At 45.3% G+C, this 12,253-nt stretch overlaps 1 protein-coding gene and 1 non-coding gene across 6 annotated transcripts in view; one reads left to right on the top strand and one right to left on the bottom strand.

Moving 5' to 3' along the window:
* The window catches only part of KMT2A (lysine methyltransferase 2A), a 79,536-nt gene that overhangs the window by 45,732 nt on the left and 21,551 nt on the right, over positions 1-12,253 (bottom strand). For all 5 annotated transcript variants that reach the window (XM_055133244.1, XM_055133240.1, XM_055133243.1 and 2 more), the window contains one exon: positions 2,458-2,527. In XM_055133244.1, the coding sequence (XP_054989219.1) occupies positions 2,458-2,527 (70 nt within the window). The remainder of the gene's footprint in view (positions 1-2,457; positions 2,528-12,253) is intronic.
* On the top strand, positions 4,446-4,668 carry LOC129403763 (small nucleolar RNA U3). Its single transcript, XR_008629435.1, has one exon. It is a non-coding gene; the product is annotated as a small nucleolar RNA U3 (small nucleolar RNA).

Here is a 12,253-nt window from a genome sequence, read left to right as displayed (position 1 = left end):
TAGGAGATAGCACAGAAACCATGTTTCATTTCTTGAAAACAAAAACAACCATCAAAAAGTTTAAAATAACAAAGTGAACTTCGACCCAGAAATACATCCCAAGACTCCTTATCATCATGGTAGACTTTAACATAGCTACCAAAGGGCCATTATAATTCTGAAATTCTCTATCCAACTTTAAAAAAAAAAATCAATGGTAGAAGGGTGGGAGATGGGAGCTGGGGTAGAGAAATAGGAGTCAGGTGCTTGCCTTGGGGCCGGAACAATGGTACAGTGGCGAGGGCATTTACCTTGCACATAGCTTACCCAGGCTCAGTTCTCTGGCATCCTTGATGGTCCCTGGAACACTACCAGGAGAAATTCCTGAGTGCAGCGCCAGAAGTAATCCCTGAACATTGCCAGATGTGACCCAAAAGGACCAAAAAAAAAAAGGACTTGCCTTGCTTGCAGCCAACCTGCTCAGTCCCTGAGCACTCAAGGTGTAGCAGTGCTCAGGGAAAATAAGAAAGCAAAAATAGGGGCTAGAGCGATAGCACAGCGGGTAGGGCGTTTGCCTTGCACGCAGCTGACCCGGGTTCGATTCCCAGCATCCCATATGGTCCCCTGAGCACCACCAGGAGTAATTCCTGAGTGCAGAGTCAGGAGTAATCCCTGTGCATTGCCGGGTGTGACCCCAAAAAAACCAAAAAAAAAAGTAAAAAATACAAAATGCTTTGAGTAGATAAATAGAAAAACAAGAGGATCTGCTCTAGTAACTTCTATAATTAACCATTCTTTTAAACAACTCACCAATCACTTATACATAATTACTCATATTTTTCTGGGTGTCATTTTCTCTAACAGTTATCATATGATTTCTAATATCACTTTCCAATACCATATTTCACTGCATACCTATCACTGATTTTATGCCAAATTAAAAAAAATGTTGGGGTCAGGAAGATTTAAAAAATGTTGGGTACAGTAGGTAAGGTGCTAGCTGGCTTACACCAAGCTAACCTGGTTAGACCCTAGGCACCACCAGAAATGACCATTGAGCACAGAACCAGGAGTAAGTCCTGAGCATGGCTAGTTGTGGCACCAAGAAAAAAAATAAAGAAAGAAAAAGCTGGGTGTAAATATTATCCTCGTCTTTTACAGGGTTACCAGTAAAACGTAAAAATTTCTGTGCAATTATTATGTGGAGGCAACAATTAAGCAATGAAATACAATATGATGTTTTAGATTCCATCGCTTAGAAAATACGGTTACTGATTAAATGGCAGACACTGGCATGCTACTGACAATACCAACATTTCAAAAAGAAAAAATTGTCCACTTTTACTTGAATTAGATTAACACATGATGACTCTCAAAACCCAAAATGCTAACAACATCACAAACTAAGTTAATGTCAAATAGCAAAAATACATAAAGAACATGTTTAACTGGACTGCCTAGTCACGTCAAATCAAAGAAAACCATACAAGAAATCAGAATGCAGCACAGATGGGAAGCACTGCTTCCATCAAAGATCTATGCCTCTCACACAGAGAACAGAACTCTGCAAGCCAGTTAAGTGCTATTTCAATTGAGATCGATGCTCTCGTCTAGAAATTCAAGACATTCTAGATATTTTCTTGGTCAGCACAATGACAAATGCTGCTTATGAATGGAAATACTCCCGTATCATTCTATCTTGCTGATTTTAATACAAACTTTCAATGATGGGATTGTTGCATAAAATATATTATTACCACCACTGCCATAACTGGTGGTGCTCAGGGGCTACTTCTGGCTCAGTGTTCAGGGACCACTCCCGAGGGTACTCAGGGAACCAGGTGGCATTAGGCATCAAAGACCCGGCCTCCGGCAGGCAAAGCATGCACCTAGCCCTGAAGTTATCTCCCCGGTCCAGTAACAATATTCTGTCTTCAGTCTTGGGATTTCATATATAAAAATCAATGGCCAAGGGCTGAGGACAGGTGATAGAACATAAGCCTTGCACATGTGAGGTACTGAGTTCAATCCCCACCATCCTCCTAGCACCACTAGGTATGGTCCCATGTTTCCCAAGTATCACCAAGCCCAAGCACTGCCCAAAGTATGCCCCAAAACAGTAAAATGGCAAAAGTATTCCCAGGATCATAAATACGGCCAAATAATTCAAAATACATAAAGTGGGGGTGCTGATCATGGTTACCTTCATAAGCCTACCTTGTTTTCCAACCACTCAATGGATATCTACCTCCTATGCCTCAAGGGCTCCAGAGAGAAGCGTGAAAGCGAGTGGCCTGACAGAGAACAGTTTCATCAAGGTCTAGTTCATAAGCCCTGTCCTACCTAAGCTGAGGGAAAGGGGAAGAAGGCACAAGACCGCTGGCATCCGAGACCCGCCTTCGCACACAAAGACAGCAGGGCAGCCGCCATCTGAGCACAGACACAACTCCAAGGCCCCATGCGCTTCATTGGCCATACCTGAAGGAGACCTCGTGGGGCTTCGTACTCTGACTTCTTCATCTGAGCCAAAACCTAAGAACTGCTCATCCTACAACAAAGGAAAATTATTTTAAAATCAGAAACAAAAACACGAAATGCGAACATATCCCAAAGAAATGCCCCGAGGAAACACAATGAATTTGGAAAATTAGCCTCTATAATTTTAACCATCATTCCTAGGGCTATTACATAATGACTAATATTGAAATAAACAAAACCCAGTCATACAGCTTCACTACAAATAGGAGCTGTCATATTCATATTTGAACAATGCATTGAAATGTCATCTTTGGTGCATAGTATACAGGGAGTAGTCCTAAATTTCAAACTAGAGATACAGCCCAAAATAATTCAAGTAAACAAATCAGGACAATGGCAGAAATATACAACCCCATTAAGACAAATATTTTCAATAAGTAGTTAAGTCTACAGACACATAAGGAATAATATAAACAATATCATAAACTCTTGCCTACTAAATATTAATAGAGACTGAAATTGCCGTAATCGTCAGTTCCTTAACTCAGGAATTGACCTTCAGTTGTGATTTCTGTATATTTGAGATCCAGAGATTCTCAACATGCGTTTTGTGGTATCCTTTGAAAATGCCCCGTTATCACAGAGACTTAATGGTGGGCAGCAGTATTTGAGAAAGAGGTCAGGAGCTGAGCACAGAGGGTGACACGCAGTCACCAACAGCTCGGAAGCAGCAGACTGTCAAGGCAAAAGGCAAAAATCACCTTACCTCTAACTTTTAACCTACCCTTAAAATCACACACACACACACACACACACACACACACGTATGCACGCACGCACGCACGCACACAAAAAAACTCAGGCTTTCACCTATTGTGGACAAGTACTCAAGAAAGCTGGTCTATGTAAACAAACTGAGTAGTAGAAAGTCATGATTCAGAGACTAAATACTTTCCAGAGAGAGAGAGAGGGAGAGAGAAAGAGAAAGACACACACACAGAGAGAACTTCCCAATACTAGCAACAAAATCCACATAAAACAAGAACAAAAAAAGAGGCATGGAAAACAATGATGCTTCGATTTAGACTAGTAACTCCCAGTCTAGGTTCCAGCAAGACAGCTTTGTTCTCGAGAAAGGCCATATACACGGGTTACATCTGTGGGTTTTCTGAAGAAGCGCTAGCCCAGTTAGTTAAAGGTGAGACAGATGCTTAGTCTGTTTAACTATTCCTAAACAGGAATAGCTGAACAGGCACAATCTTTTAGACGCATTGGTATACCTGGTTCTTAAAGGGAAACGCTTTCGAAAACAAAATGCTTACAGCAAAGATTTTGCACACAATGTTACTGAGAGATATTCTTATTAGAATCTAAAAAGGATTCTGTTCCAAGATTGCTGAAACTATTCATTGAGGGAGAGTAAAGACACACACCTGCCTGGCATATGGTCCCTTCTCTAGCACAGAGGCATAAGTAGCCCCAGAACATCACTTGGTGTGGTCCAAAAGCCTAAATTAAATTATATACCTACTTCAAAAAGATGTGATTATAAAGTATGAACTAAGATGCACAGACAGCGCTTGCCTTGCACATAGCTGACCTGGGGCAGATCCCTGGCATCCCATGTGAACCCCAAGCATCTCCGGGAATGTTTCCAGAGTAGTCAGGAGTCATCCCCTGAGCATCACAGGGTGTGGCAAAAAAAAACCCACAAAAGAAAGTATGTACTAAGAATGTATTCAATATCAATTTCATGAATATAGAGTAATTTTTATACACTCTCCTTTCATCGGTGAATAAAATTTAAGATAAAATTTCATACTGTGAACACTATTTGTGAATAAGAAAAGTCTGGGGTGGGGAACTAGCTCAATGGTCTGGAGCACATGCTTAGCATGCTAGAGGCCAGGGTTTAACTCCTGCCACCAGTGTCCAAGCACTGAGCCAGGAGTAATCCCTGAGCACTGCCAGGTGTGACCCAAGAAAATAAGTTTCTCCTCTTCACCTTAAAACAAATGAGGAAGTTTCTATAGCTCATTACTAGAGACATTTCTCTGATCTGTAGAGCACCCTAAACCATGAGGAGGGGCCAGAGCACCCTCTCCTGAGTGGGAAGCCGGTTCTACATGTTGCTTCTGCAACTGGTTTAGCATTGGTGATGGCTTTTCTCTTCCCTTGGAAGAGAGAGAGAGAGGAATCAGTCTGAGTGGTTTCTGAAAAAAAAAAAAAAAAAGGATATACTAGTCTCAAATAACTTCCTAAAGCAATGGTAGAATACCACCATTCATACCATTCATGTGTATGGGACCCTGGGTTTGAGCCCCAGCACCACTGGAATGATTTCTATAGTCTATACTTATAAGTTATAATATTACAAAAATGGAAGCCCAAACTAACAAGACTCAAATTGTATGCAAATAATAAAACCAGCATATTAGTTGTCCTTTTTTTTTGCAGGGGTGGGGGGAAGGATGGGCCATAGCTGATGGTGATCAGGTCAGGCGACTGTGCTGGGGTCACTCCCAGTGGAATCTGGGGGACCAGGTAGTGACATAGATCAAATACAGACCACCTGCATGCACTCCTGGATATTGAGCCATTGCTGATTTTTTTTTCTTTTTGGGTCACACCCGGCGATGCACAGGGGTCACTCCTGGCTCTGCACTCAGGAATTACCACTGGCGGTGCTCGGGGGACCATATGGGATGCTGGGAATCGCATCCCCCTTGCCGCATGCAAGGCAAATGCCCTACCCGCTGTGCTATTGCTCCAGCCTCATTACTGTTGATTTTTAAACTTAATTTTGGGCAGGAAAAAAATAAGATATCTAGAAGTAATCTTAAAATATACTTTGAGGGGATAAGGAGCCTGCCTTACATGTAGCCCACCCCAGATCAATCCACTGGTACCACATATGATCCCTCAAGCACTGCCAAGTGTGATCCCTGAGTACAGAATCAGGTGTAAGCTCTAAGCACAATCGGGTATGGCCTCCCAAAAAAGCACACAAAATAGTCAATTGTAAATTGCCTCAATTTCTATTTTAAAAAAGGGGCTGAGTCTTAGAATTTTAATTTTTTTTTGCTTTTTTTGGGGGGTCACACCAGCAATACACAGGGGTTACTCCTGGCTCTGCACTTAGGAATTACTCCTGGCGTTGCTCAGGGAACCATATGGGATGCTGGGAATCGAACCTGGGTTGGCCGCTACAAGGCAAACACCCTACCCGCTGTGCTATTGCTCCAGCCCCAGAGTCTTAGAATTTTAGGAGTCGGCCCAAATACTCTCGTTAGCTAGGAACTAGAAGGGATAGCACTGAGAACAGGATAGTTTGCAATCCCTTTTCTGGCACTTCTAAGTATGTGATATCATTGACATAGGTCATTTTTAATAACTTTATTTCTTTGAGTGTTGTAATGACTATATAATTTATATAAAGTCCCTCAAAACTACAAGGCCACATCCATATTGGGGTTCCATTACTGACAGTTTTAGAAACTGCAGTTCTGAGAGACCAAAGAATTTGCCTATACAGTCATTTACAAGGAACTTCCTACTCTAGAATTTAAAGTTATAAAGTAAAATCTATAGTACAAAATTTCCTATTCTCCCAGCTACTTTTATTGGGGGGGAAGGAGCTTTTTGGGTCACACCCAATGATGTTCAAAGGTTACTCCTGGCTTTGCACTCAGGGATTACTCCTGGTGGTGCTCGGGGGACCATATAGGATGCTGGGAATCGAACCCAGGTTGACTGCGTGCAAAGCAAATGCCCTACCTGCTGTACTATCACTCCAGCCCACTCCCAGCTACTTTTAAAATAATATAATATGGGGTTGTAATAATAGCTCAATGCTTGCCTTGCACATGGCCGACCTGGGTTCTATCCCAGCACCCCTAAGGCTCACCCAAAGTGCAGTCAAGAGCAAGACCTGAGCACTGCCATGTATAGCCCAACCCCCAACCCCTCCCCCAATTTTAGATCCTTAAATATCTGATTTAGGGACCAGGGAAGTAGCCCAGTGACAAAACACATACTTAAATATCTGAGGTATGATCTCTCTGGTACCTTTCCACAAAAAAATGTTTGATGTAATTATTATTTCATTATTTTTGAGGGGCAGTGGGCTTAGGTGACACCCCAAGGTGCTCAGGGGACCATATGCAGGACCAGGGATTGAACCAGGATCAGCTTCTTGCAAGGTAAGTGCCTTCACCTTTGATCTCTCTCTCTAGTTTCTGATTTAATTACTCTCTTCCTGCATTATTTATTCTCTTGGAAACAACCTGCTAATCTATATGCATTATCATGAAGCTACCTGGGGATTTCCCAGCACTTAGTAGAGAACTCCGCTGTTACATGCATGAATTTATGCTCCACATGGAGCAATGGCAGGAGGCAGTCTGGCAGCCATACATGCATACAACCACCAACAGGTCAAGTGACCAAGCAGTTAGCTTAGCTGACAGCTCTACTTTAACTCTAAACTGCCAGGAAAGAGCCCTGAAAACTCAAGTTGGACCAGAGAGTTGTCTCACCGGATTGAAGCGTGGTCTTTGGGTCTGATCCCCAGCAATGCACGCCCCCCCCACCCTTGGGAGCAACACCTTGGCACCTTGCCTAGAGTCGCCCCCACAAACTGCCACGTGTGGTCCCCAAACAAAACATACAGCCCAACAGGTCCAGAAAGGCAAGCGGAGAAGGCCCCGGGAAAGCTACAAGCCACGGGCCTGTCTGAATGTGCGGGGCTCCGGAAAGGGGTCGCGAACAAGGCCAGCGAGCTGGCGTCCCAAGGATTCAGACTTGCCTCAAAATGAAAAGAACAAGGCGAATGTCTACAAAAAGAGAAAACAAAAGGAGCTGCAGCTAAATCATGTTTGGCACTGGGGCATCGTGGGCCTGGATGGGCCTGAAGAGGGGTCGGGAGACACGCTGCCCCACGTGACCAAGGCGCCCTGGGAACAGGGCCCAAGCAGTCATTCATCACGGACGTGCCTCTCAGGACGCCTGCTGGTGAGCACAGCCTTCTGAGACAGCGGGGAAAGCGCCATCGCCCGATTCCTCCTGCAGGACGAAGTCCTAGGAGACCCAGAGGACCGAAGTTTTAACATGCTCAGTCCTAAACCCAAAGACAGAAAAAGAATCGTGCCAATCGGAGCCCTAGGAAATACTGTCCTATCATACTTATCTCCCCGGATTAAGAACGCGAAGAAGTGGGGCTGGAGAGATAGCACAGCGGGGAGGGCGATTGCCTTGCACGCGGCTGACCTGGGTTCGATCCCCAGCATCCCATATGGTCCCCCGAGCATAATTCCTGAGTGCAAAGTCAGGAGGAACCCCTGTGCATCGCCAGGTGTGACCCAAAAAGAAAAAAAAAAGAGAGAAAAAAAGAATTCGAAGAAGGGGCATGAGAGACAGCTCAGAGGGCTGCTCGGAGTTGAATTCCCGCCCCTCCTAAACTCCAGGATGTAGCCACGGTGGCCGCTAGTCCCAGCAGCACCGTACCACACACTGAACCCGAGCACTGCTTTCAGACTGAGTACCACTGGGAGTGGTTCCCTGTGTCACCTGACCAGGGTTCGGGAAAGCTGTCTGCTCCCCCCCAACACACACACACACCCTGCCAAAGAAATGAAAAAAAAAAAAAAAAAAGAAAGAAATACGCTGAAACTTTTAACAATAAGGGGAAAAGAGGAAACTTAACTGTTTCTTGGAGAATAAAAGGAATGTAATGAAGCTATTCAATGTCGCTTCCTAAGTGAAATCTAATTATAAAAACAACCGAGTAGAATTTTTCCTTACACTACAGTTCCCAATTTGAGCAAATCCCACTTTTCACATAGATACATTCATATTTGAGGATTTAGACTTTTTTTCTCTTTCAGACTGTTCTGCCGTTCAGTGACTGAATCAAGGGACTCACCCGCCACTGTACAGCTGAGCCACACACCCAACCCTTAAGGATTGTGTTCGCTTGTCTTAGGGCTGCATCTGGGGGTGCTCAGGAATCACTCCTGGCAGCACAGAGGGGATCACATGTAGCTTGGGATGAAACCAAGGTCAGCCGCATGCAAGGCATTAACCACTGAACTTTCTAGCTCCTTGAGAATTTCAATTTAGGGAGGAGGTTGGGGGCTTGGCAGTGCTCAGGGATCTTTCCCAGTGATGCTGAGGGAACCAGCAGTGCCCACCTGATAGGACCTGGGCCTCCCATGTGCCAGCATTTGCTCAGTCCTTTGAACTCTCTCTCTGGCCCCAGGAACCTTAATTCTTTTTTTTTTTTTTTCTTTTTGGGTCACACCCAGCAATGCTCAGGGGTTACTCCTGGCTTTGCACTCAGGAATTACTCCTGGCAGTGCTTGGGGGACCATATGGGATGCCGGGGATCGAACCCGGGTCGGCCGCGTGCAAGGCAAACGCCCTACCCGCTGTGCTATCGCTCCGGCCCCAGGAACCTTAATTCTTTACTGACAGTAAGAATGTTTCTTCAAGGGGCCGGGCGATAGCACAGCACGTAGAGTGCTTGCTCTGCATGCAGCCAACCCAGGTTTGATCCCGGCACCCAACATGGTCCCCTGAGCCCCACCAGGAATGATCTCTGAGCGCAGAGTCAGGTGTAAACTCTGAGCACCATTGGGGGTGTGCCAAAACAAAAGATTGAAGTCAATCCCCAAACTCAAAAAATAGGGGCTGGAGCGATAGCACAGTGGGTAGGGCATTTGCCTTGCACTCGGCCAACCCGGATTCGATTCCCAGCATCCCATATGGTCCCCTGAGCACTGCCAGGGGTAATTCCTGAGTGCAGAGCCAGAAGTGACCCGTGTGCATTGCCGGGTGTGACCCAAAAAGTAAAAAAAAGATTTATGATACTATATATACAGATATGTACATACACATAATGATGAAGACATATTAGAAAAATACATAAAATTCTGTTTCAAGGAATTATGTACTATGGACAAGTACAATTCTTTTACTTTATCATTCATCCCCCAAACCACTAAATATTGTGGCTGGGGCTTTATTTTTTTGCGATTTATTCCGGATATAAGGATGAATGAAACGTGATTCCTATCCCAAGGAATGTCTCAAGCAGACCGGCAGTGCACAATCTCAGCATGTTGCAAAAAAGAAAGCCACATCAAAATGTCAGTGAAGAATAAAATCCGATGCAATTCATTATGGATGAATTCACAATAGTAATTCATATTCTGGAATAAAAATTTACTTTAGCCTTGCAAGACTTCCTCTTCACATCCATATTCATCTTCCTCTTGTATCAATATTCAGTTCAGGGAGACATATTAAAAAAAAAAATCCCAAATCCTTTCCAAGGCCGGCAGCGTTTCCCTGCCTCGGGGTATTTTAACTCGGTCCGCATTGGAAGGAGCAGGGAGGCACCACCTCAGACAGCATCTTCAGCGATCAGACACACGCACACCCTTCCAGGTGACACCACTGATCGGACACTTTCCGCCAACAGACCTGAACACCTCTTCTTCCCTCCTCCCAACAAAAACAGAGATTTTAGTTCGTCCTTTAAGTCTTTTCCAATTGATGGCACTCAGAGCTAAACTCCCTCACCTTGAGTTCTTCCCTTGCCCTTTGACCTTAGGGATGCTGGGAAACACTCCTATCAGTTCTTGGCCAATGGAGCGGGCAGTTCAATGTGAAAGCCCAGGATTGTGGTGGTGCTCAGGGACCCCGGGGACACATACTGCAATTCATGAGGGACCACGTGGTGCTGGGTATCGAACTAGGGTTGGCCACATATGCCAAGGTGTGTGCTTTACCCCGGTACTACTGCTCCAGCCCTCACTTAAAGTGCTTCACCTCCAAGGCTAAGACATTCCAAAGTTGCACATACTTCTACTAAACAAAACAAGCTCAACCGTTTGTTCTGGCCTCAGAACAAGGTTCGGGATGACTCGCCCTTTTGAGCAAGGATTCCTAAGCATCTCTGAGTATTCCATTAAAGTGGTAGCTAACCCAAACATGCGCCGTAGCTACCAGATCATCTGTTTCCAAAATGCTTAGAATTAAGTTTTTAAAAACTGAACTTTTGGCCGGAGCAATAGTACAGCAGCAGGGTGTTTACCTTGCATGTAGCCAACCCAGGTTCGAGCCCACGCATCCCACATACAGTCCCCTGAGCCCTGTCAAGAGTGATTCAAGTGCAGAGCCAGGAGTAAGCCCTGAGCACAGCTGGATGTGACCCAAAATGAATGAAAGAAAGAGGAAGGAATGAAAGAAAGATGAAGGAAGGAAGGAAGGAAGGAAGGAAGGAAGGAAGAAAAGAAAGAAAGAAAGAAAGAAAGAAAAGAAAAGAAAGAAAAATACCGTTCCTAGCCATAATATCAAAGCCACCAATAATCAAGATTTTGAACTTCATTGTCTTTTTTTTTTTTTTTTGGTTTTTGGGTCACACCTGGCGATGCACAGGGGTTACTCCTGGCTCTGCACTCAGGAATTACTCCTGGCGGTGCTCAGGGGACCATATGGGATGCTGGGATTTGAACCCGGGTCGGCCGCATGCAAGGCAAACGCCCTACCCGCTGTGCTATCGCTCCAGCCCCTGAACTTCATTGTCTTAAAGAATTCAAAATAGGCTTTCTAAGCTTTGTAACTTTCCACATGGTGATTCAATAAAAATTTTTTTTAAAAAGTGGGTTTTCTATTATATATAGGTAGATCAGGAGGCCTCAGGAGGAGAGAATCATCATCTAAGAGTTGAAAGGTGGGGCAAGAGAGAGAGTACAGCAGGTAAGGTGCTTGCCTTGCCTGTGGTAGACCCAGGTTTAATCCCTGGCATCCATATGGTATCCCAATCACTGCCAAGCGTAATCCCTGAGCACTTCCAGGTATGAGAGAGGGAGGGAGGAAGGGAGGGAGGGAGGAAGGAAGGGAGCCAGGCAGTACAATGTGTAGGGAGGTGCTTTCTGAATAAAATCCCCAGCACCCTATATAGTCCCTGAGCACAAAACCAAGAGTAAGTCATGAGCACAGCCAGGTGTGGTCCCCACCCATCTCCAAATGAAAGACAAAACCTGGGAGAATTCAAGGGGCAGCTTGGCGAGGAGAGCCCCAATTCTTGGGAAATGCTCTGCCCTCACTCAGTCGGGACCACTTCCCTCTGTGCCCCTGGCCGCCTCGCCGCCTTCACAGACAGGCTCGTGACTGCTGGGATTGCGAGAGCAGAAGGAAACGGAAAATGTGCTGCCGTGTCCGTCTCCGTTTCTAGAGGGATCTCTCCTTCAGGATCGGGACTTTATTTTTATAGTCCTAGATCTGGCCCAAATTTGGCACAACAAATGTAAGTGAAAAAAAGAGAAATGCAACGTACTGTTTTCAAAAAACCATCCGGTACTTACTCGGGCAACAGAGCAGAAAAAAGAAAATACGGTGAAGGAAGGAGGCACAGGGTGGCACCTGGGGGATGCCTCAGCGCTACAGCACCTGCCTCGGAGGCATGAGGCGCAGAGTTCCTCCCCCCAAATGGCCCTCCTGCTCACACAGCCGCAGGGAGATCCCAGCAGAGCCTGGTGCCATAACAAAGTGAGCAATTTCCAGAGCACTGCGACCAAGAGTGTGAACGAGAGTGCAACCCGAGTGGAGAGAGAGGGAGGGAAAAAACTACACAGGGAAATGACAAAACCGATCCATTCATTCATCCACTCCTCCATTCATTCAGATCGCTGAGCCCGGCGGAGAGTCATTCAGATAGCTGAGCCCAGCTGAGATGAAAGACAGCTTCCGGGGCTGGAGAGACAGGCCGGGCACGAAGGCCTTCGCCTTG

The sequence above is a fragment of the Sorex araneus genome, chromosome 3 (genome assembly GCF_027595985.1).
Source record: "Sorex araneus isolate mSorAra2 chromosome 3, mSorAra2.pri, whole genome shotgun sequence".
Lineage (NCBI taxonomy): Eukaryota > Metazoa > Chordata > Mammalia > Eulipotyphla > Soricidae > Sorex > Sorex araneus.
This window is presented reverse-complemented; position numbering and strand designations above follow the sequence as displayed.